The sequence below is a fragment of the Engraulis encrasicolus genome, chromosome 10, assembly GCF_034702125.1.
Source record: "Engraulis encrasicolus isolate BLACKSEA-1 chromosome 10, IST_EnEncr_1.0, whole genome shotgun sequence".
Classification (NCBI taxonomy): Eukaryota; Metazoa; Chordata; class Actinopteri; order Clupeiformes; family Engraulidae; genus Engraulis; species Engraulis encrasicolus.
In genome coordinates this window covers 40,165,078-40,188,600 of record NC_085866.1, presented here as the reverse complement: position 1 = coordinate 40,188,600, position 23,523 = coordinate 40,165,078, and the positions used below count along the sequence as shown (strand labels likewise).

Here is a 23,523-nt window from a genome sequence, read left to right as displayed (position 1 = left end):
GGTGTCTGGTTTGGTTTTGTTGTTGGTTTAACAGTCTTGTGCCAGGCCTGTGTTTGCTGTATCGCTGTCATGGCAGGTAACAGTTTCGAACAAGGCTTTTCGGAGATGCACTTGCCTTGCTATCTCTTAATCAGACACCTGACTTACAACTTTTGATAGGGTTGGCATGCTGAGATAACGTTGCAGATCCTGTGAACTGGAGTATTAAGTTATGCGTGTTTGAAATGTCATATTGATTAGTGACAAGTTGCTTCTAGCATCTTTCAAATCTGTGTTCCTCCTTTTGATATCTATCACTACATGTTTTGTACCATCTTGTAGGCTAGGCTGTTTTGGGTGGTTCCAGTCTTCAAAATATGTTTATCTTCTGAAAAGCTGTCAAGCGTGTTTGTAAACATTTCATTTTTTTAGTTCATCCAGTGTCCCATCTGTACTAATTTTCTTCAGATTTTTATTCACACAAGTCTATAATAACCCAACAAAAAATGAAAGCTAGTTAATGAAAGCGATATTGCATTGGATGGCCTAATGCCTAAAATTTCATACAATTTAGAAAACATCATTGTCTGTCTACAGTGTGTGTTCGCATTCAAAACATTTCTAAAAAAAAAACGTCTGACATATAATGTGTATAATGTTCTGTTCGTGCCATATACAGTGGACATTTTGCCTGTTCTGCCCTGCCCAGTCTCATGTCATGAAAAGAAATACAGCAGTCAAAAGGGCAACATACAACTCACTCATGATATGACCTCATCACACTTACACTTGTATCAGTGAGGGGGGGAGGCAAATATCAGAGCTCTTGCTGGATAAGTCCTTGACTGCCATCTCTCCGACTGACCTTGGATCTGGTGTCACATACTGTATGGGGTGACTCCAGGTGGCCTTGCCGCCCTATGAGAAAGAGACCTTGTGTTGGCTTGTGTCATGTGTATCCAGTTATGTGGGGTAAGTTAGCGCTTCCCACCAGCAGCTGCTCTCTAGCTTAACTCTGCTGCCCACCACGTAATGGGGCCAGCAGGCTTTGTCACCTCAGATAAAAAGAAAGTTTAACAGAGTAAGGTGATTTCAGTCTATGTCTCTGTGTCTCTATTCCTGTCTTTCTCTCGTGCGCTGTCTCGGTCTCTCTTGCACTCTCATTCCCTCTCTGTCTATCTCACTCTCTTCCTCTCCCTCTCTATCTTGATCAATCTATCTCTCTCTCTCTCGCAGTCTTTTACTTGCCCAGTCTCAGGCTGACACTCACTAGCCTAGATCCACCACCCTCTCCTCTGACTAGACAGCTGGATCGCATCATCGTGCTCCACACTGCAGGTCATTGTTTAGAGGGGCCTAGACCCCTAAAGGTTGCCCCGTCAGAGGCTTCCTGGAAAGCTGCCTGCCTGCCGTGCAGTGCTGCCAGGAGAGCTTTAGAGCTCCAACATTGACCTTTGAACCCAGTAGACACTACTCATGCCAGGAGCTGCGCTTTGTTTGCAAAAACGCCCAGCCGTGTGTGTGTACAGTGTGTGCATGTTAAATGTTTCCTGTGATTTTTTTTGCTGCAAAGGTGCAGTCAGTCCAAACAGTTTTAGGAGAACTGATCAAGCAGATCTTGTACAAAATAAAATGTCTCAAAGTTGCAATGAGCATGCTGCCAATCTTTTTAGTTTCAATCCTCCTTTGTCCTTTTCAGAGAGCAGATTAGGAACTGCTTTGTTGACAAGCTTCTGTATTATCAGTGCCAATTTCACTTCACTTTCTCTACTCAAAGTGTTTTTAGTTTTGGGTTTGTTTTGGTCGGATACAAGTGACTCCCTATTTGCTTCTTGGAGGGTTTCACTTGACTTTTGATCTTGTTTTCTAGAAGAGTGCGCCGTGCGGCAACTCTTTACATCCCTACGACCCACCATCTGTCTTTTTTTTTTAATGGTTTCAAAATTGCATGCGACGTAGGACTGTTGACCCTGATGTTTTCTTTAAAAAACTAAGGTCTCTTTGAAATCCTCCAAAAAGTGAAGTTAAACATTCCTCCAGAGGTCACGAATGAGGACGCCGTGTGTCATTCCAACATGACAAGCATGGCGATAAGCCTTATCGGACAAACCTACCTAACATGTGTGCTTTGTACAACATGCCACAGACAAACTACATTACATAATTAGGACTTGGGCTGAATGAGCTGTATTGGCCCAGGAGACGGGTGGCTGTGTGTTCATGGAGCATAGGGAATCGCTCTCTTGTTCTCTCTCTTTCTTTCTTTCTTTCTGTCTTTCTGTCTTCCTTTCTGAGCTCTCTCCCGGTCACTTTCTATCTTTCTGTCTCCTTTTGATTTTTTTTTTTTGCTCCACCCCGTTTTTCTCTCTCATATATCATACCGTATTCTGTTATCATTAGCATTCCATCTCTGTGTGTCTGTGAGAACTTGACTGTAGTAATAAGTGAACCTTGCTGGCGTTGCACCACACCAAGCTCCACCACACCAGGGACGTTTTGCACATTACACAGCATGAGAGTGCTCTGAGGGAATAGACAGAGGAACAGGACACCATGTGATCATCTCTGCTCTCTGCCTATGGGTTTTGACTGCTTTCTGCTCTCCACAGTCTGTTCAGTGGCTAGACTCCCAGTAACATCATCACACAGCCGTGTGGTTGATTAACAGGACCGCATGCCTTAATTCCACCCTAATATCCGTCTTCTGGCTTCAAGGTTCTGGTCACGGGACACAGCACATTGCACACTTGCTCAAGGACTGAGACAGACCGCAATTATTTATTTAAACAATTTAAGACTTACAATTTATCGAAATGACAAACAGACAAAAGTCATACCCTCACCCACTACAGCCCATTTCCCCCACACCAAGTCACCGGTACTCTACAATGGCTGTAGAGAGACTTAGGAAAGCCGCACACTCTTCTGAAGAAGTGTAACCATTTTGTTTGTTACACATTGAGGAAGGCAGAAATGCCTCCTGTTGTTGCAAAAAAAAAAATATATATATATATATGAGAAGAGCTCTTTTCCAAAATGAGATATATCCCTTTTATGGAATGTTGGGAAATTGACATTTTTGTATTGGGCATTCCATTGAATTGCATTACAAAATGCATTTTATAGAGGTTTAAAAAGCATGTTCTCAAAGAATTTGAATGGCAAGAATTCACACATAGATGATAGGACTTTTATCTATATATATATATATATATATATATATATATATATATATATATATATATATATATATATATATATATATATATATATATATATATATATATATATATATATATATATATATATATATATAAACCGTTTATGCAAGGTGCGAGTTGCAACCGAGCCTTATTTTTTGCACTGCACCAATGAGTGCATGAAGATGTAGGCCGTTTATAATAGGCAGCAGCCTAGATCTTCAGTTCCCCCTTGCCCCCGACATCAGGAGAGAGTTGTCGGCCGGTGGCGGTGGCGGTGCATGCAGACAAAGCAAATGATGATGTGTTGGTGACGGAGGGCCGGGCCAGCCGCAGACAAAAGAGGCAAGGCTGGCGTGAAATCAGGCCCACTAGCCTGTGACCAGCGCTGACAAAGAGGCTCCACTGTGCTGTACGCACCATGGATGCTGACTGCAGAGCCAGGGACGGCGCTACTGCTACTGCTGCTGCTGCTGCTGCTGCCACTACTGCTGCCATTGCAGTCGTACAGATGGCACCATAAAACACACACACACACACACGTTTCTTTCTTTCTTTTCATGTTTTACTGCCATCATAACCAGATGGCACCATCATTTCGTTCCGTGAACATTCAACATTCAGCATCCAGATGAGCATTTCATTAATTTATTCATTTATTCGTGATTTCCCAAGGCGGTGCTTATCGTAGTCTTTATTTTTCTGAAGCCAAAAAAATTTGTCACTCCGAGGCTCATTGGGTAGAGCAAAGGTCAGTGTATGTGTGGCGTTTGCAGGCCAGATGAGTGGTCGACTGCCACCATAATCGTGCAGCCCCAACTGGTTGGAGTGCTGAAGAGAGAATGTGTACAAAACAAACATACAGGCCCAACCGCTTCAAATGTACCATTTTTTGACCCTTGTTTTGAGGTATCCATATTGCATTGTTGCATTTTTGTTATTACAATGTTTACAGTGTTATGCTCATTGACTATCCCACTTTGTCATCGCTGTCACGTGATCACTCCGTTGGCTGTGTTTGTGCTATTATCCAGTGAAAGTGCAAAACACTTGGTTTTGAACCCTTCTTCAGTTTGTGCAGCAACCCTTTTCTCTTGTAGCTGGCTGCATCAACCTGTATGTTTGTTGACCCTTCATGCCGAACCTTACTATGTTGTGTCTGTCTACTAGGGATGTCAACAATTAATCGACTTAAATCGATTTTAGTCGATCATCTTTAGTGAAAGGGGAATGACGAAGTGCATACAAAGAGGAAACCTCAAGATTTTGGGGGGGAAAAACTCTGTTTATCAATCAATCGTAAGTCGAGCGATGAGGGCAGTCAACAAACAACAACAATGAATGAATGAATTGATCATTTGCAACCCCCTACTGTCTGCAGGTTTGGTTGCTGTGTAGGTGTCGCCAGTCGAGCCGGAGCGGGAGTGGTGTTGGAGGATGTTCTAGGAGTGCCCGAGGGAGCCTGGCTGCTGAACCTGCTGCTCTGCACCATGAACCATGACGACGAATTCTTCGACGCCGTCACAGGTGAGCTACGATGGACGCATGGTTCATGGAACGCTTGGTTTATGGTTAGACCTCCGCTGTTTTTTCTTTCATGCATGACGTTTCGGTCCTACACCTTCATCAGGAAAATGTACCTGTTGAAGGTCTAGGACTGAAGCCTTCTCTATTAAATGTGTTTTTTGTGTGTGTTTTAAGAAGGTTTTTTTCATATTCTTGGAAGGAAACTGGCAGGGCTTTTACTTTCTAAAGCAACACTTCAGAGAGTATCTGATCTACGTACCTGTCATGAGTGTGCTCATCATAAGCAGCTGATCTAGAGCTGCTTGGATCTAATATGAGGCTGGGATTTTGCTTTCTGAACTTGGGATTGAACAGGGAACCTTTTGAATTGTACATTACATGTACAGTAGTGCACACTGTTATTTAAAGCGACTTACAAAAGAGGACATAAACGGCATCATGCAAGTGTGTGGGGAAATGACGTATGCGAGACTTAACAAGGTCACTACACCGGTCATGTTAACCGTCCTGAACTAGTGGAATCTCACACCCGCATAAAGCCTCTTGCGACCTCACCATTTTGTTTGTTTGGTGCAGTTGAGCTGCCTTTCCAGTGGTCTGCACAGTGCCATTTTCATTTAGTTTTTCTTGGCTCACTCACATTACAGCTGTGCTGGCAAGTACAGTACCTTGGTTCACTTTTATATTCAAAGGTCTCACTCTCTCAACTCTGTGCGGGAGCTCATTTAGGGGCCTTTCAAGTAGCACCGCTCTACCGAAGACTCACACACTGCCTGAAGAGGTTATCGAGAGGCCAACCAGGTCTTTCACCCCACTCCCATGTGCCAACAGCCACTGTTTTAACCACAATGCCATCAGTCAAATTTATCATTCACCGCTTGACCACCTGAGAAAACTTCAAGAAAGCAACAGTCCTCACCGTCTGATAGGCAGGCAGATATCCAGATAGGCTTGAGCATCATCATCCTGTGGAAAAGTATGAGCTGTGCTGTGCTGTGCCATGATGTGTGCAGTCTTCCTGCGGGAGTGAACAGACCCGTACTGAATCAATACTACATTATAAATGAAGCGCCGTTGATTAATTTGGCAAAGCCCAGGGGAATGTTTTTTTTTCTGCGCTAGCGTGATTTCCCCGGGGAGCCAGGCAGACACCTGCTGTGGCGTGACGCAGGGACTGACCAAGACCAGGACGTGCTTCGCCTCTGGGGAGGGGTGCACATGTGAGGTGTTGAATTCAATGTCATTCAGTCAGTCAGTCAGGGCCAGGGGTCTGGGACCCCCCCACGTTACCACCACCATCATTAAACACGCATATATAGACAACTGTGTGTACGCACATGTACGGTTTCATCATGCATGCGCAAGGCTCAATAATTCAGCAGATGCCATTAGCTGTCAGCACTTTGAGTCCCCATCATGACGACAACGATTAATTAATAAGCAAGTTGGTTATGGAGACGCGAGACCTAGATGTATTGGCACTCTGGGATCAGATGCAGGGGAAGTGGAGTAGGCAGATGACTGTTTGTTTTCTTATTCAGGGTGTCATAGTTTAATGGCCCCCCTTGGCCTAATCTCCTAAAGTGGGAACGGCAATTCACTGCCTGCATTCTTTTGCCCAGTGTCTTATTTTGTGTAGCAAAACTAAGCAGTGTTTCCTGCAGAACATGTATTAGTCAAGGTGGTGGGCAGTGTACATAAACAATATTAAGAAAGGCATTCTCCATTATATACAAACTTGCTGTCTTTTCTGGGGATTAAGTCTAGGGGTCTTTACTACAAAGCTGGTTCAGGATAAGTTAAGGTCAAGTTAAGAGGTAAATCGTCAAGTAGAAGAGCCTGGTGTCCTCATTTTCTTAAGAAAAGCTCTTGTATTAAATGATTGACCTCTAACCTTAACTTATCCTGAACCAGCTTTGTAGTATAGTCCCAAGATGGTAGGTGGTTTGTTGTCAACGTGGCCCCTGTTAACTACAAAGTACTGGGGGAAACCCTGCCAAGTTGAGCGCCTGTGCCTGTTTGTGCTTTGGCCTTAAGAGTCCTTCCAGGGTGAGAGTGCATTCCTCTATGCCTTGACTATGCAGGTAGTGGGTGGTGGTGTTTTGTATCTCACTGAGCTGGCACGTGTGACTGCATGTGCTGAGGAATGTATATTATTTAATCCCTATGGGTGTGACATTCTTCGTGTGTATGCGTCAGGGCTTGACGTTAACTTTTATGCTCACCAGTCACTGGCTGGTGGTTTTCCCGAGTCACTAGCCATTTAGCCTTTCTGCTAGCCAGAGGGTTTTTTTTTTATTTGTTTTTCTTTAGAATATTCTTCCATTTAAATACAAACCATTTTTGTAACTTATGTGATTTGTTATACTAAAGAATAGGGCTGGGTATTGCAACCATGTTCCTGTATCGATTCGATTTCGATTCTTAGGGCTTTGAATCGATTAATCACGATTAAATTCGATTCGATTCGATTCACTCCGAATCAATTCAATCAGTTCCCTTCTTGGTGCAAGGATTTCCCCCAAAAGATGCTGTTGCCTATTTTTATATAAAAATGTCAAAGGGCTGTGGCTTGACAGTGTTAACAGATTGCTAATTTGCAATAAGTAGGCCTAGGCCTAATTGACTAATACCTACTGGGTATTTTCCATAGACCTAAATGAAACAAAAAGAACAAAAAGAAAAACAGGAAAAAAATCGATTTTGTGCCCTGTGAATCGATTATGTGAATTTTAAATGATATCGATCGATTATCGATTGAATCGATTATTTCACCCAGCCCTACTAAAGAATAAGTTACCTGTCAAAGTGGCTAGTGAGACAGACTGAAATTGTTACTAGCCAGCCACAGCCTAGTTTTACCCGTGTGTGCGTGTGTGTGAATGTGTGCGCGTGTGTGTTTAAAATCGGACATGTTGTGTGTGGGCACATCAAAAGCCTGGTTTAATGGAACAGTGATTGCGTATACATGTCTGCACATGTTCTGTGGCACAAATGTATATTGATTGATCCCTGAGAGTGAGCGTAACGTGTTATAACTGTGCATGTGTGTGCCAGGCTTGGACTCAGACGAGTCATGTGAGGGCACGTCGGAGGCCAGCTTTAAGGACGCGGTGGCGGAGGGCAACACGCAGAAGAACAACGGCTCCGTCCCCCAGGAGAACGGAATCAAGGCGCGCAGGTAGGGCCAGATTCCACAAGGACACGCCACGCCACGCCAGTCCTGCCTGCCCTTCCCTGCCCTCCCAAATGTCATATGTCCACTATAGATTATCTCACCCTTTCTCTCTACCCGTCTGTTCACCTGCACTGCACACTCCCATACCCACACAGTTCTCATATATGCGGTATCACACAACCCCATCCACTCTCTGTTCTCATAGTCCCACCCCAACTTCACTCTGTACCCATAGCTGCAGTATCCCACACCCCCATAACCCCCATCACTACACCCTCTCCTGTTGTCAGCCACTCAACTGCACTCCACCCGCACTGTCACTTAAGTGTCCATAGATGGATAGATAGGATAGATAGTTTATTTGTCCTATCGGAAAATTGTTCTCTGCCATTTTCAGTGCATCTGATACAATTACAAAGACATTACAATAGACAAACACAAACCCCCCCCCCCCTCCCTCTATAGGACAAGAAGACAGGTTGACAAAAACCCAACTTAAATGCAGTATCCCACACACCCTTACAGCCAATTACACCATACCTCTACTCCACACCCTCTCGTGTTCTCACCCACTCTTGCACTCTCTTCTCATATTCCCACCCTACCCAAAGCTACAGTAGCCCCCGTCTCCCCACCCCCACCTGCATCCCTCTCGTGCTCTCAGTCACACCACCTCCGTCAGCACTCTATAGTCAGAGCTCCAGTATTTCCCACACTCCCTCCACCTGTACTGATTCAATTTCTCATATTCTCACTAGTGCTGCACCGATACCGATACCAGTATCGGCCGAGGCCCAGATACTGTACTAAAATGGTGGTATCGGTATCGGCAAGTACCACCAAATAGGACACTGATACCATTTACCGATACTTGTACGCCGACTTGAACTGATTTTATATCAGAGGTATCTAAAAAGTAGAAAAGGTTCTACTGTATTCTCTTTACAGTACAGTACTTTGTGAAACAGGAAAAAGACCAATACTGTACATAAAGGTAAGCAGCAGTCTGACAAAGTCATGATAGAAAGGATTTCACATCCAAGTAGTATGCAGCTGTTCATATATATGCAGTACATATATATACATTTCAAACAGAGTGGTATCGGTATCGGCCGATACTGCACGGCCAGGTATTGGGTCGGGGCCAAAAAATGGTATCGGTGCAACACTAATTCTCACCCTCCCAGCTGTACACCACCCTCCCTACTCTGCTCCCATAATCTGCAGTATCCCACACCACCCTACCCCCATGTGTATCCCCCCCCCCCCCATGTGTACCCCCCCCCCACCACCACACCACCCCATTTGTATTTCTCTCCACCTTACCTCATGTGCATCATTCTCTACCCTACCCCATGCCTATCCCACACCACCCTATCCCCCATGTTTATCCCTCCCACCTTGACCCCATAATAAGACTGCCAAGGCCCCGTTAGTATTAGAACATTTAAATGCACTAATGCCCCCCGTCTGCAAAAGAGCACACCCCCCTCCCTCCTATCAGCTTCCTCCCTCTCCCCCACCCAGGGAACTGTAGAGCCCCTGTTGAGAGACCATCATAGATGCACCTCCCAGCCCCACTCCTCCCCCACCTCCCCCACTCCTCTCATGTTCTCCCAGTAGCCCTACATGCATTATGCATCCTGTTATTCTCACTCCTGTCACTCGATACAGACTTGCCCTCAGCATATCATTTCATATCATATCAAACTGCCCGATCATGTTTTGAAACTCTAGATGTAGTCTGCATGGAAAACCACACCTCACGTTCAGGTCTGAGTGATGTTACGTAAGACGTTGATGCTGGTGGTGTTTGTGATGGGATGGTATGCAGGCACGTTTCAGTTCTTGTAAGAAGTGTTCGGGCCTGCACAACCCATCATGTGGTAAAAAGAAATGTATATCTGAATAGAATTTTCTAAATATTGTTTTCTTTTATTTTTCTAGAACATCTCTGCCTGCCCCCATGTTTTCAAGAAATAACTTCAGTGTGTGGAGCATTCTGAAGAAATGTATTGGACTTGTAAGTAAATACTGGACCGAGCAAACTTAGAGAATTAGAATTGTGTAAAAGTTGGTACACATAGACTGTACAACCACTGTGGGTGCAAGTTAAAGCTACATTATGTAAAATAGTAAATGGTGTAATATCTGTTATATTTTTTATAGTATTTTTTATTCTATTGTATTTTTATAGTATATATTTAAAATATTTTAAAGCTCTGTACTGTACTGGTTCATAGTTTTGCACAAACTGTGTGTGTGTGTGTGTGTGTGTGCAGGAGCTGTCCAAGATCACCATGCCCATCGTGTTCAACGAGCCGCTGAGCTTCCTGCAGCGCATCACTGAGTACATGGAGCACACTTACCTCATCCAGAAAGCCTGTGCACACACCGACCCCATAGAGCGCATGCAGGTAAACAGTAACATCATACACGCAGACACACACACGCGCACCATAACATCACACGCTCGCACACTGAGCACATGCAGGTTAGCAATAACATATGGTGTGCGCGCGCACACACACACACACACACACACACACACACACCGACTCCATAGAGCTCATGCAGGTCAGCTATAACATGACACAGACACGCACACACACACACACACACACACACACACACACACACAGACACGCACACACACACACACACACACCTCATCCAGAAGGTCTGCGCATAAGCGTCCCATAGACTGTGTGTGCAGGTAAGCAATGCCCTACTTGCATCCTTTAGTGCAATCTTTGTGTCTCCTGACTTCGTATACAGACACAATCGAAGTACATAATTACTCAGTTGTGCAATCATGGTATGATGGGCCATAGTTTTCCGATCCACAACAAGTGGCTTCTTATTGATCATCACACCTCGTTTGCGCTGCTCAATATCTTCAGCAGAATTTATCAGTGTGCTTCTGTCTCTCCTTCCTGTGATGCATTTGTATTTGCATGAACACCTGAAAGACAGGCGCACACACACACACACACACACACACACACACACACACACACACACACACACACACACACACACACACACACACACACACACACACACACACACATAGTGACTCAATAAAAAAACCCACAGTGCATTTGTGTTTTTCTCCGCGCTGTGCTGCAGGCCGTGGCTGCCTTTGCTGTGTCTGCGGTGGCGTCTCAGTGGGACCGGACGGGGAAGCCCTTCAACCCACTGCTGGGGGAGACCTACGAACTCACACGGTAAGACAAGGCGCTGTACTGCTGCACACACACACACACACACACACTAGTGAGGGAGAACTACAAACTCACATGGTAAGACAAGGCGCTGTACTGCTGCTCCCATGCGCGCGCGCACGCACACACACACACACACACACACACACACACACACACACACACACACACACACACACACACACACACACACACACTAGTGAGGGAGAACTACAAACTCACATGGTAAGACAAGCCGCTGTACTGCTGCTCCCATGCGCGCGCGCGCCACGCGCGCACGCACGCACGCACACACACACACACACACACACACACACACACACACACACACACACACACACACACTAGTGAGGGAGAACTACAAACTCACATGGTAAGACAAGCCGATGAAACCTATGAAGTTTCACAGTAACACGGGCTGCTGTGCTCCTCTCACACACGCTAATAAGGGAGAACTACAAACTCACACGGTGAGACAAGCCGCAGGGTTGCTCACACACTCCAGGGTTTCCTTTGGGGAACTGGTTACGGTGGTTGGCTGTGTTGGAAAGTGTGAGGACACGGTTGAGGAATGTGTCATTCTGTGTATGACTCCGTGTTGACATTGCGATTGCAATGATATATTGCATTTAGAACCAGAATGAACTAGTGCATTTATTGATTTTCTGCCATGTGCCTCAGACCCGTGTCTGTTCGTGTTGCTTAAAGTTCACAGTGTTGTTATGTTGGCGCCAGTTTGATTAAGGCACAAGAGGTGTGGTATAGGGCAGGCCACTATTGAAAATAGTGAACAGGCAATACAGGCAGGCAGAATGATGATTTGCTCCTGCATTTCCATTTATTTGATTCAATAAAGTCGGGGAGGGGTGTGTAGATGACGGAAGGCGAAACGGCTAGTGGTTTCTATCATGACTCTCTGTATTTTGATATCTTTTGGAACAGATCTGTTAGTAAAACAGTAACAGTTATTATTGCCTGAGGCAGCTAGTGGTGTGGGGAGTTGGGGGAAGGACCACATGCCTGAGTGCTTGTTCATCCGTCTCTACAGCTGGTGTTTTTCAAGCTTTTTTTCATCATTGATCTGTTTGCAGCTTGTTGCTCCCAATTGTCTGCTATTCGGTGTGTGTGGTTCAGTGGTAATTGCAGCAAAGTGCTTCTGGACGCCGGCTACAAAGTGTTTTTAACATGGTGGCTTTCTGAGTGATGTACCCATGGTGTTTAGGTTATACGAGTTTGTCTCCTCTTTGGACAAGAATGCGGTTGGTCACTGGTGTACAACACACACACACACACACACACACACACACACACACACACACACACACACACACACACACACACACACACACACACACACGTTTGAAACCTCCACCCTCTTAGCTAATAGTGCAGCTACCACATTCCTTATGCCTGACTGTCCATGATGCCATGATTTTTCTGTGTGAATGTTTTTATTAATCTTGTCTCTCTCCCTTTTTTCTTACTCTTTCTGTATTCTACACTTCCACCCACCCTCCTTGCCTCCTCTCTCTCTCTCTCTCTCTCTCTCTCTCTCTCTCTCTCTCTCTCTCTCTCTCTCTCTCTCTCTCTCTCTCTCTCTCTCTCTCTCTCTCTCTCTCTCTCTCTCTCTCTCTCTCTCTCTCTCTCTCTCTACCCCCCATCTCAGGGAGGACCAGGGTTTCCGGTTGATCTCGGAGCAGGTGAGCCACCACCCCCCGGTCAGTGCCTTCCACGCGGAGAGTCTGGATGGAGACTTCACCTTCCACGGCTCCATCTACCCCAAGCTCAAGTTCTGGGGCAAGAGTGTGGAGGCCGAGCCCAAGGGCACCATCACTCTAGAACTCCTCAAGTGAGTCTGCATGCTTGTGTGTGTGGAATGGATGGGTGTGTATATGTCTGGGTGTGGTGGAACGCAAATACTGTTGTGTGATTTTGTAAGTTCTGGTATTTGTCTTTAGGGCAAAATTCGGTATCTAGTTTCTTTGAAACTTCAACTGAAAAGTTTTACATGAAGCTTATTTCAGTTCAGACGTTCTTTTTTTAACCCTTCCACTCGTCTCATGTTGTCTTGTCGTGTCTCCTCCACTTCCTCTCCTCATCTCTCTCTCTCTCTCTGTCTCTTTGCGCAGGCACAAAGAGGCGTACACATGGTCCAACCCTTTCTGCTGTGTACACAATGTGATCCTGGGCAAACTGTGGATCGAACAGTATGGCACTGTGGAGATAGTCAACCACAGGTGAGTCACCACTGGACTGTGTCCTCTTTAGTTTAACCAAACGATTAGCATTTGCAATTAACTCATGTAATTATGAACGCATGCATGCGGCTCATAATTCAGCCATCAGTTTTCTGTATGATTAGCTGTCATTTTCTTTATTAATTAGTAGGGTAGTATGTTTGTCCCCCTCAGCTGACCCAAGTTCATTCATTCATTCATTCATTCATTCACTCACTCACTCACTCACTCACTGATCTTTTTTTTCTTCTTTTGCTCAGCACGGGAGACAAGTGTGTGCTGAACTTCAAACCGTGTGGGATGTTTGGGAAAGACCTGCACAGGGTAGAGGGCTACATCCAAGACAAGAGGTGAGTTGGCTCATTTGGCCTTGGCTCCCATGTGTCCTGACCCTGACCCTGACCCTTCCTCCACTATCCTCCCCCACTCCCCTCTCCTCCCTTTCTCTGAGCAAGATTACAGAATGCACATTAAGTATCACTGAAAAAATATGAGAATCAACTGTCTGTTTTTATTTAACGTAGCATAGCCCTTTTTATTTCAGCATATTTCCCTCCGGCTCCTCTTGTGGCCACCCACCTCTAGACATGATGTACAAGTTTATATAAATGTACATACATACAACACTATACTATATCTTTACATGCATAATATACAATTTTATAAATATGAAATATGATATATCCTACCCACTCCAACCTCTCCCCTTTCCTTGTGTCCACCCCCTCCCTCCCCTTTCTCAACATACATGAACTGGATTTTCTACTAGGGGGACGGGTGTGCGAGAACTTCTTTTTAACTACAATTTACGTGTGAATATATGTCTTCAACAGCCTCAAGGGCAAGGCAGCTTTATTTTCAACCATTGACATTTTTAAAGGACTAAACCCCCTGTCACAGACCAGTTTTAATGACAGAAAAGGCCAGTCAGCAAAGGCCAGTCTTGAAAAGCCAGACTGGTTGACTGGCTGCATGGGGACTGAATCAGTGGTGGTGGAGAGTGGTGGTGTGTTTGATCGGCTTGGTGCTTGTGTAATGGCCTGGTAATGACTGACCAAGTGGGTATTGTCTCAAGGCCGAGGTAAAAGCCGCCCGTGTACATAGCGCTCTTGGGCAAACAGTGCGGCTCCTGCGATATCAGAGTCCAGTAACTAACGCCACACAAGGGCCTGACTTAGTGGAGCAGCAAGCAGACAGAAGGAAAGACAAGGTTAGGGAAAGAGAGGGAGAGGGAGTCAAGTGTGAAGTCATTTTGGGGTGTCATTTTGCAGTTAGGTCGATACAGGTGGCGGAAAAATGTGAATATGACTTCAAAACAGGAAAAAAAAACGTATATTTCCTGTGCACTTTTTATCACCAAGTGTATGCTTTGATTATGTCCTTGATTGTAAGACGCTTTGGAAAAAAGTGTAATTTAATGTAATGAAACAGTGGTTTTGATATCAGGCACTGTCACGCTGACATGGCTTTAGATGGCCTAAATGACATTAAAGCTTTACCAAGTGCAGTACTTTCTGTCTTAAATCGACCTACAGGTTTAAAGCAGAATCGTCTCTCGGACAAAAAAGAGTAACACCCCTGTCCTTGCAAGCTTAGTGTAGCTGCTGCAATTGCAATGCAGTGTCAATGAGGATAATGAACCGCTGGAAACATTGTCATTTTGGAAAATGACTTGGTGTTGCTTTAATGTAAGAATAAAGTCGACCAGTCACCAATCACAATACTGATATGGGGCTAGGTGGCTACAGTGAGTTCAAATGCGTGCATTGTGTCCTCTGATTGAAAAGCGTTATGCAATCGCCCTCCTCTGCTGTTGGTTACCGTTGTTTCTCTTGTGCTTCCTTGGGCAGTGCGCGCTGGTTTCAGGTTTCAGGTTTCAGTTCATATTGGAGCAGGTCAGGGCATCAGTCTTTAAAACCACAGGAAGCCAGGAAGCAATATTACAGCAACACTGAGATGGAGTGGGAAAATGGGAAGAGGGGGAAATGGAGTGGGAATGAGAAAAACCAAAACGAATAAGACTGGGGAAGGATGTTAAGAGTAAATGTATCGGGAGAGATGTTGTACGTGTACATGTTGAGACTCAGAAACGTAAACTTAGCAAAAGTACTTTTGAGGCTACTGAGAAAAAAATTGTATACATTTTCAGTTGTAATATCTTGTATAACACGTCTTGTATAACACATCTTGTATATGTATTTTCCCATGTCCACAGTAAAAAGAAGCGCTGTGTGATCTATGGCAAATGGACAGAGTGCATGTGGAGCGTTGACCCCCAGACCTTCGACAGCCACAAGAAGTCGGACCGGAAGGGAGGGGCAGACACTAAGAAACAGAAGGTGCGTGTGCATGTGTGTGTGCATATGTGTGCTGTGCATGTGTGTGTGCATGGGTGTGCTTAAGTGGTTGGAGATGATGGACTTTACCCCTGATTTCTAGGAATAGGGACATTTACAATTTGTTTGAAAATGTTATTTCCCTATGCTTGTTTGACTGTTTGTCTTTTACATTTGATGTCTGATGTCTTGGGCCATGCAGTTTGCCTGTATTCACAGGTTGATCAGGTAAATTGTATGCAAAACAATATGTAGTTTAGACATTCTGGTCCAGTGTTAGTGGCCATAGCTGTAGATTATACTAGCTTGTGTGTGTGTTTTGGTGTGAATTTTTGTATGCGAGTGTATGGCTATGTGTACGCAAAAGCACACATAGATCAATACATCAAGAATAGAGGTGCTGTAGCATTTGAAGGCTTAGCTGTTCTGTGGCCTTGCTTACTTGAATGCTGTCTCCTCTCGAGTGCCGGCTGGGCAGGTGTAAGTGTCTACTGTGCACTGCCAGCTATTCAGGCCCACAATAGACACTAAGCTTTAGCGGCACAGGCCGTGTGGGCTGCAGACACCTCACTGTATCAACAACAACAACAACAACAACAACAACAAAATCAAAATCTTTCTGTGAATTCAGTCCTGTTCAGAGTCCCTTTTTTTGAAAATCAAAAGCATTAAACATTACATTACACAAACATTACAAGTCATTGTGGAGGTGCTATCTACTGCCACAGTTCAAACATCAATAAAATGAAGATGTCACATTCTGCTCCATGGTTTTTATTATTTTTATTTTTAATGAAGTTACATGAAATGTTGCTTCATTCCCAATAAAATCATGGAAAAGCAGAGTGTGACATCTTCAATTTGATTCATATTTAATTCCCATTGTTGTCACCTGCAAGTACTTTTTGTCAACAAGCAACTTCCTGCGATGTCTAGTCTACATAGGATCTACATGTCATCCAGGAGCAATATCAACAGGAGGATATTTTGGGCACCCCTGGGTTGGGCCACTGCTTGAAGTCACCCAAGTGTGCTGGGCGGGTGCTGCTGCACACCCACACTAGCGACGTGTTTACTTTTTAATCTCAGTGTTGTCAGAAGGCGTGGCATATTGTCTTTTAAGGAAAATGACAAAGGCACACATGCTGTGACGTCCTCTCAGTGTAGTGCCTTGGCACGGCCTCTGGCTTGTTTGACAAAGCCCCAGGGCGTGCAGTGTGAAGCGTCACAAGTTAATTGCGTCCACATGCCTCTGACACACACGCAGTTACCCATGACTCTCACTGGAGGCGTGAAGGAGAAGCCCTGTCTGGTATAGCACACGATGCGTCTGAGGCCTCCTGCCCTGAGGTATGTTTAGAATGTGTTGTGAAGTTGTTGTGGTGATAGTATATGACTAGGTAAAGGGTTGGCTTGTTGTGTTTGAATTTAGGCGTACAAGGTTGGAATGAGAGATGTGGGTGTAACCTGTAACTAGGATGGGTGTGTTCTGTGTATGGCATATTCTTTAGATTCTTTATTGCCCCATAGGGATATTTGTTTCCACATCAGACTGTTCCGTTCCATCAGGTTAGATCTTGTAGTACACATCTCATTTGCTATACATATAGACACCATTGTCACACATAGACACATAAACATCCTCAGACATCCACATACAATACATATACACACATCTATTCATATACATTCCTCTACTTACCTAAACATTGCATTCCTCTCCTCCACATACAACCCATCCATATGAATGTGTGTATGTGGTGTGTGTCCATTCGAGTGATCTGGATGTTTGTTTGTGTGTGTGTGTGTGTGTGTGTGTGTGTGTGTGGGGGGGTGCGCTTGTTGTGACATGTTTTTAACATGGCTGTATTGTGTGTGTGTGTGTGTTTGTGCGCGCGTGCGAGCAGGAGGATACGTCGGCAGGAGAGAATGACGAGGCGGATGACATGCCAGAGGTGCAGGAATCGGTTGCCGTGATACCAGGCAGCACCCTCCTCTGGAGGATATCCTCCAGACCAGCACACAGCGCAGAGGTCAATACAAACACACACACCAGTTTATGCACACAAACAAGCTATTTACGCCAAGGTGAGACTATTCAAGCTAAGTTGTAAGATGAGACTCTACACTTGCTGAACATACTCAGTCTCGGTACTAGATAGATAGAGGCAGATGTAGATGTGTCCTTCAGCAAGAAATAGAATCTCATGCTGCCTCCAAATGACTTGTGTTGCTCTGCCAATGCCATATGAAACTTTTCCCCCTATCGTCCTCCTTGATTGAGGTACCCTGAGCATGGTACCATCTTGCGACACTTTTTTTGGGGCTGACCCCTTGCACAAGGGAGGCAAAACAGCAATTTCCTGTGGTCCAGTGAGCACTGTGTGCTCAAGAGTGCTGTGTCACAATGACAATGGGAGTTTCCCAGGCTTTCAATACTGTGGCAAATGTGTGCAAATTGTCAAGCACAGTGTGACTAACTGCCTGTTGTCTCTGCAGATGTACAACTTCACAAATTTTGCCATCACGCTAAATGAACTGGATCCTGGCATGGAGGGAGTGCTGTCCCCCACAGACTGCCGCCTGAGGCCCGATATCAGAGCCATGGAGAATGGCAATATGGGTAATGTAGTTCTAACTCCTCTAGCTCAGGCCCATGATTAGAGCAGGAGCGCCATCTGCTGGTGTAACACTGCATCAAAGGCTAACATTGTGCAGTTAGAAGAGTAGAAGTGAAGTGAAGCACCAATGATCCGTAGTAGATTTTAACAATTCATTTTCAGGTTAATATCTAATATGCATAGTTGGCACATTATTTCTGTTTTGTTTTAGATTTAAGTGTATCTAAACTTGCCTGGAATATAAATTTGTAGTGGTGAAGTCCTTTTTAAATGCGCAATATGAGTTCATGTAAATATTCGGTGAATGTCTCAGTAGTCTAAACTTGAATTCCATTTTGTGTGTAGATGAGGCCAGTAAGGAGAAGGAAAGACTGGAGGAGAAGCAGAGAGCGGCCCGCAAGGAGAGGGCCAGGGACCAGGAGGAATGGTCCACCAGGTGAACACACACTCACACTCACTCACACTATTTAACTGTGTTTTGTCCACTAAAATGCTTTGAAAGTTTTTTTCTACACGTAGTTTGCACTTAATTTATGAACATGGAACCGGTTTCACCAATCTGCCCTCTGTAGCAGCTCCCAAGTCAACAACCAAGCCTATGTCATCAAAATTAATAAAACAAGGCCTCATGTCCATATTTTGCCTGGGGCCCCAAATGTGTAGAACCGCTGCTACATGAACACACATGCCAAACTATTTATTACACTACATTACCTTACATTTGGCCGGTGCTTTTTAACCAAAGCAACTTACAATCTAGGACTTAATCATAGCCAACATCACTAGCAGATACAAAGTGCACAGGAAATATATAGAACAAGTGCAGATGCTAAGTAGGGTTAGGTTTTTTTCATTTTGCTCAAGTGCAATAGAACAGGGTTAAGTAGAGTACACACACTTACACATCATGCCATAGACTCTGGCTCACAACTGGGGCAGCTCAAGCATTAGTGTAGAATCTACACTGTAGATAGTCACCAAAGAGAGGAGTCTTTACTTGCTTCTTGAATGTTGAAAGAGATGTGCTTGGGCTTGCCCTTAGTCTTTGGGAGTCGTTTAATAATGTGTGTTGGCTCTTAAAAGGCTTCGCAGATGTTGATGTTGCAAAATCATTTCTTTCTATTTAATGTTTTATTTATCACCCGGTGAGCAGACGGAACGTCTTCTGATTGGCTGAGCAGGTGTCCTTTATTCCCCGGTAGCAGGACACCTATGATGTCATGCGGGCGTGCGGGTGTCTAAGTTGCTTCTTTTCTAACTTTCTGGCGAAGTGCCGTTGCCAATTCTATCGCATCTGGTTGTCTAGTCAAGACCGCGTTGTTAGTTCTATCGCATCTGGTTGTCTACTCAAGACCCCGTCGTTAATTCTATCGCATCTGGTTGTCAAGTCAAAAACCCAGTCGTCAATTCTATCACAATTGGTTGTCAAGTCACCCCAACGGTCTGCGCGCGTCCTTACATGCCTCCGATAGAGGCGCGTCTCACTAGATTAGGAAGTGGTGCCCATAGCAACGTACCAAGCGCAGTGGTTAATCTACTTTCTCACGAAGCCTTTGATCAACATATTAATAAATTAATTCTTAAATGCTGATAACCGGGTGATAAGCGGAATGGCGACTTTCGAGGTGTCTTGGCGAAGACTTGGCAAAGACTTGGCGAAGCGAACAGCCCTTTGGCTGCACCGTCGGGCTGTTAGAACGCTCCGCCTCGTCCATTATTTCCCTCGATATCGGGACACCTCGTCGGCCGCTATTCCATACGTATTACACAGCACACATGGTGTTGACCATACAAATGTTACAAAGGGTAAATGAGGGTCTGTACATCTTGTGACTGACACCGTTGTCCACTTGTATGTTGCAGGTGGTTCCAGTCGGGCACCAACCCCCACACAGGCTCTCAAGACTGGCTCTACACGGGCGGCTACTTCGATAGGAAATACACAGACTTGCCTGACATCTACTGATGAGGACACGGCCATGAGCTCTTATTCCTCCTGCGACATACACACACGCACACACACCCCAACACATGCACCACCAGCCCTCTACCAAACAGCATATCCTCTCCAACTGGACCTGTCCCATAGCTGTCCCATTCCTACGCCACTGCAGTGGTCACCTGAGCAGCCGTCTCAGCTTCACTGGTGGCTAAACAGACTTCATATTGTTTTTGTTTTTTTTTTCAAGCTGGCTGAAGCAAAAAAAGAAAAAGAGAGAAAATCAGGGACTTGAATGATTTAATTGACTGAAGATCATGTGACTTCATTCCTTCATTTGTTTGTTTTGCAGTGAGAGGGCTTAAGTGGAAGAGTTGTAACTGGTAATGGGAAGCACATAGATTGTGTGGTTTTAATTTTCCTTTCTTAATTTTTTCTTTCATTTGTTTGTTTTACATCCTTGAAAACCCTGAGTGATGACTTCAGTGTTTCTTGGACAGAAAGAGTGAGCACTTTCCTAGAAGTGGAGTGGAGTGTGGATGTGTGTGCATGTGCGATGGATGCGTGTGCAAATGTGTGTGTGTGTGTGTGTGTGTGATTGCATGTGTCATCAAACCCTCATGAACCTACCTTAGACGACATGTGATTCCCTAACACATACTCTCGTCACTGAACTGCTCTTCGTTAAGTCTTGTACAGAGATTCTTTGTGTTTTTGATCTCAGACAGTAGTGGTGTCCCATAGAAGCTCTATGCTTAACTGTAAACGCTCACTGTGGTTGAATGGTTGGCTGATGGTGTGAGTAAGTCTGAACTGCATAATGTTAGTTAAGCTGCAGCTGAGCTTGCCAATCATGTCAAACCACGGCCACATGTACATTAATGTCAACCACACCACAGATAAATAGAAATAAATAATAATGGTAAGTATTCACTAAGATGTTGGTTGGCTGAAAACAATTAAAGAAATGTTTGTGTGAGTGAGTGCGAGGCAGGCAGACAGAGAGAGAGAGAGAGAGGGTATGTGTTCAATAAAAAGCCATATAGTCAGTTGTCATGTACAGGCACCGTTTGTCTTCAGCTGCATCAAAATAATCCCACTGCACTTCAAATATTCTAGAACGTAATCTAATGACTCCACACCCTTTCTCAGAATCCTTTATTTCATATAAACAAACCAGTCATAGAAGACATGAAACGGTATACCGGTAGTCTCACACACGTCATCGGTTATCAGTAGTGACTTTACGTACGTTTGATGTAAATAACTTTCACCATGAAACAAAAGCATCGTCAGGGACACCGAATTCAACTAAGTGCATTTCCATAACGGCTTATTCCCTCCTTATAAATATAAAAAGCTCCCCATTGATTCTCTATGAGCCATTAGCAGTACAGTTGTATTTATCGTAGCTAGACAAATATTCTAATTTATTATTAATGAATTAGTGCCACATCAAAGATAACGGTACCTTCACTTCAGTCCATTAAGCTGATTCTGTTCAGCAGGTGATATGATGGTCTTATCATTATTCCATTGTAGTAATGTAATGCTCTGTGGGTTTGTCACTCCCATCCCCCCATGCAACAGACTAATATATACTCTATGTATCTCATTATTCAAACAAACACTATGAGAAAACATTTTCTCTCTACCACAGTTTAAAAGTGACAGGGCTTTTATTTTCTCAATCTATGCAACCAGTTCATAGTTCCAGTTGACAGCACAGCACATTTGTAAAGAAGATATGTAAATACAGCCTGAAATGATGGTAATCCCCTTCGGGCAGTTTCATTTCTGTAAATAACAACTGTGTCTATTGGCAGCTTGGAACTGTACACTCTGCATTGACTCGTAATCCACAAGAAATTGCCTCTTTCTGTTCCCCCTTCTGAGATGTATTCCACTCTGTAAAATGCCTCCCCTTTTTTGCATTCCAGTCTTATTTTTTATACAGTCCCACATCATGTGCACATGCTCCTTAGACACTCTGTCAGGTCCAGAGCTGCGCAGCCTCCTGTGCGGTTTCATCTCATACATGTAGATCCGTTGAAATCTAGCTATGAAGTGTGCAAGACAATTTCACAAAATAGCGTTAACAATGAGACTTTTTAAGCACAGTGATGCTAGATGTCCGTTTTCTTCTGTACATGTGTTTTAAGTTTGTTTGTTGTTGTTTTTTTTTGTTTGCCCCCCCCCCCCCTTTCCTCATTCAGTGCCTGTATACAACTACAAAAAATTACCTAACATTCTCAGTAACACATGCATAAATGTTTTACCTCTCGTGCAATCCTATTTAAGGTATTTTAGAGTATCTGAGAGGAAACTGTCTTTATGGATTTCTTTTTTTTTTCTTTGACCCCTTCTGTTGATGTTTTGAGTGAGGTGGAAGTGCATTGATCTATCTGGCCAGGAATGTCAGCACGTTTTACAGATACACTACTGTGTGCATCCATACACTTGTTTTCACAAATTTAGCAATACAGACTAAATCAAAACAATTAAACAATAGATTTTATGTTACATTTGTGTGCATTTATTTGTGTTGAGTTGGTTGGTTTACAAATGTTTTCACTGTATGTGGCCGTTGACATCTTAAAAATATCAGTTTTTTAAAATATTTTCTGATGTTGCACAAAGACGGTTAGTGATCACCACCAACACCCCAGCCTCCCCTCCTTTCCTCTACCCCACCTCAAAGCCCACAATGCTCCAGCCCCAACCCCTCAACACCCCGTCATCTTCCTTCCCCAAAACAATCAATTTATTTTTGATAGTATTTAATACTTGTTTTCTGGTGGTTTCATTAATTACTTTTCTTTTATGATGGTGATTTTTTAAATGGGTCATTTATGTTAGGAGTCTCTAGGTCAGAAAAATGGACTAAAACGCAAAGGCTAAAAACGCAATTTTACTTTTGAAATTAAAATATTTCAGTTTTGAAATAAAAAAATCGCTGGGCAACATGATTTTGTACAAGTTTATCTTCTGAGCATTAGAGGTAGGCGGTGGGTGACTTTTATTTTTTTTAACATTGACATTCAGTGGTTTTTAAGCTAATTGTTTTCAGACAGTTTAAAGCTCTGCCCAGAGAAGTTCTATACCATGCATCATGACTCATCAGGTTCCCTGCACTGACTGGCCCAGTGCATGGATGACTTCTATGGCCAGGGCCGCTGACAGCTTTGGCAGGGCTCAGGGCGAAGTCATCTGAAAGGGCCCCCCAGCCCAATACATACAATGTAATGAGGACCCAATTCTGGGCCTGGGACAACTGTC

At 44.2% G+C, this 23,523-nt stretch overlaps 1 protein-coding gene across 1 annotated transcript in view; it reads left to right on the top strand.

The window, feature by feature from the left end:
- The window catches only part of osbpl2b (oxysterol binding protein-like 2b), a 29,381-nt gene extending 6,614 nt beyond the window's left edge, over nucleotides 1–22,767 (top strand). Inside the window, exons 2-14 of the mRNA XM_063208862.1 lie at nucleotides 4,561–4,706; nucleotides 7,764–7,887; nucleotides 9,832–9,907; nucleotides 10,167–10,301; nucleotides 11,017–11,114; nucleotides 12,778–12,960; nucleotides 13,241–13,348; nucleotides 13,609–13,698; nucleotides 15,564–15,687; nucleotides 17,592–17,717; nucleotides 18,184–18,307; nucleotides 18,651–18,741; nucleotides 20,169–22,767. Of these exons, the coding sequence (XP_063064932.1) occupies nucleotides 4,670–4,706; nucleotides 7,764–7,887; nucleotides 9,832–9,907; nucleotides 10,167–10,301; nucleotides 11,017–11,114; nucleotides 12,778–12,960; nucleotides 13,241–13,348; nucleotides 13,609–13,698; nucleotides 15,564–15,687; nucleotides 17,592–17,717; nucleotides 18,184–18,307; nucleotides 18,651–18,741; nucleotides 20,169–20,271 (1,419 nt within the window). The 5' untranslated portion in view covers nucleotides 4,561–4,669 and the 3' untranslated portion in view covers nucleotides 20,272–22,767. The remainder of the gene's footprint in view (nucleotides 1–4,560; nucleotides 4,707–7,763; nucleotides 7,888–9,831; nucleotides 9,908–10,166; nucleotides 10,302–11,016; nucleotides 11,115–12,777; nucleotides 12,961–13,240; nucleotides 13,349–13,608; nucleotides 13,699–15,563; nucleotides 15,688–17,591; nucleotides 17,718–18,183; nucleotides 18,308–18,650; nucleotides 18,742–20,168) is intronic.
- The last annotated feature ends 756 nt before the right edge of the window (nucleotides 22,768–23,523 follow it).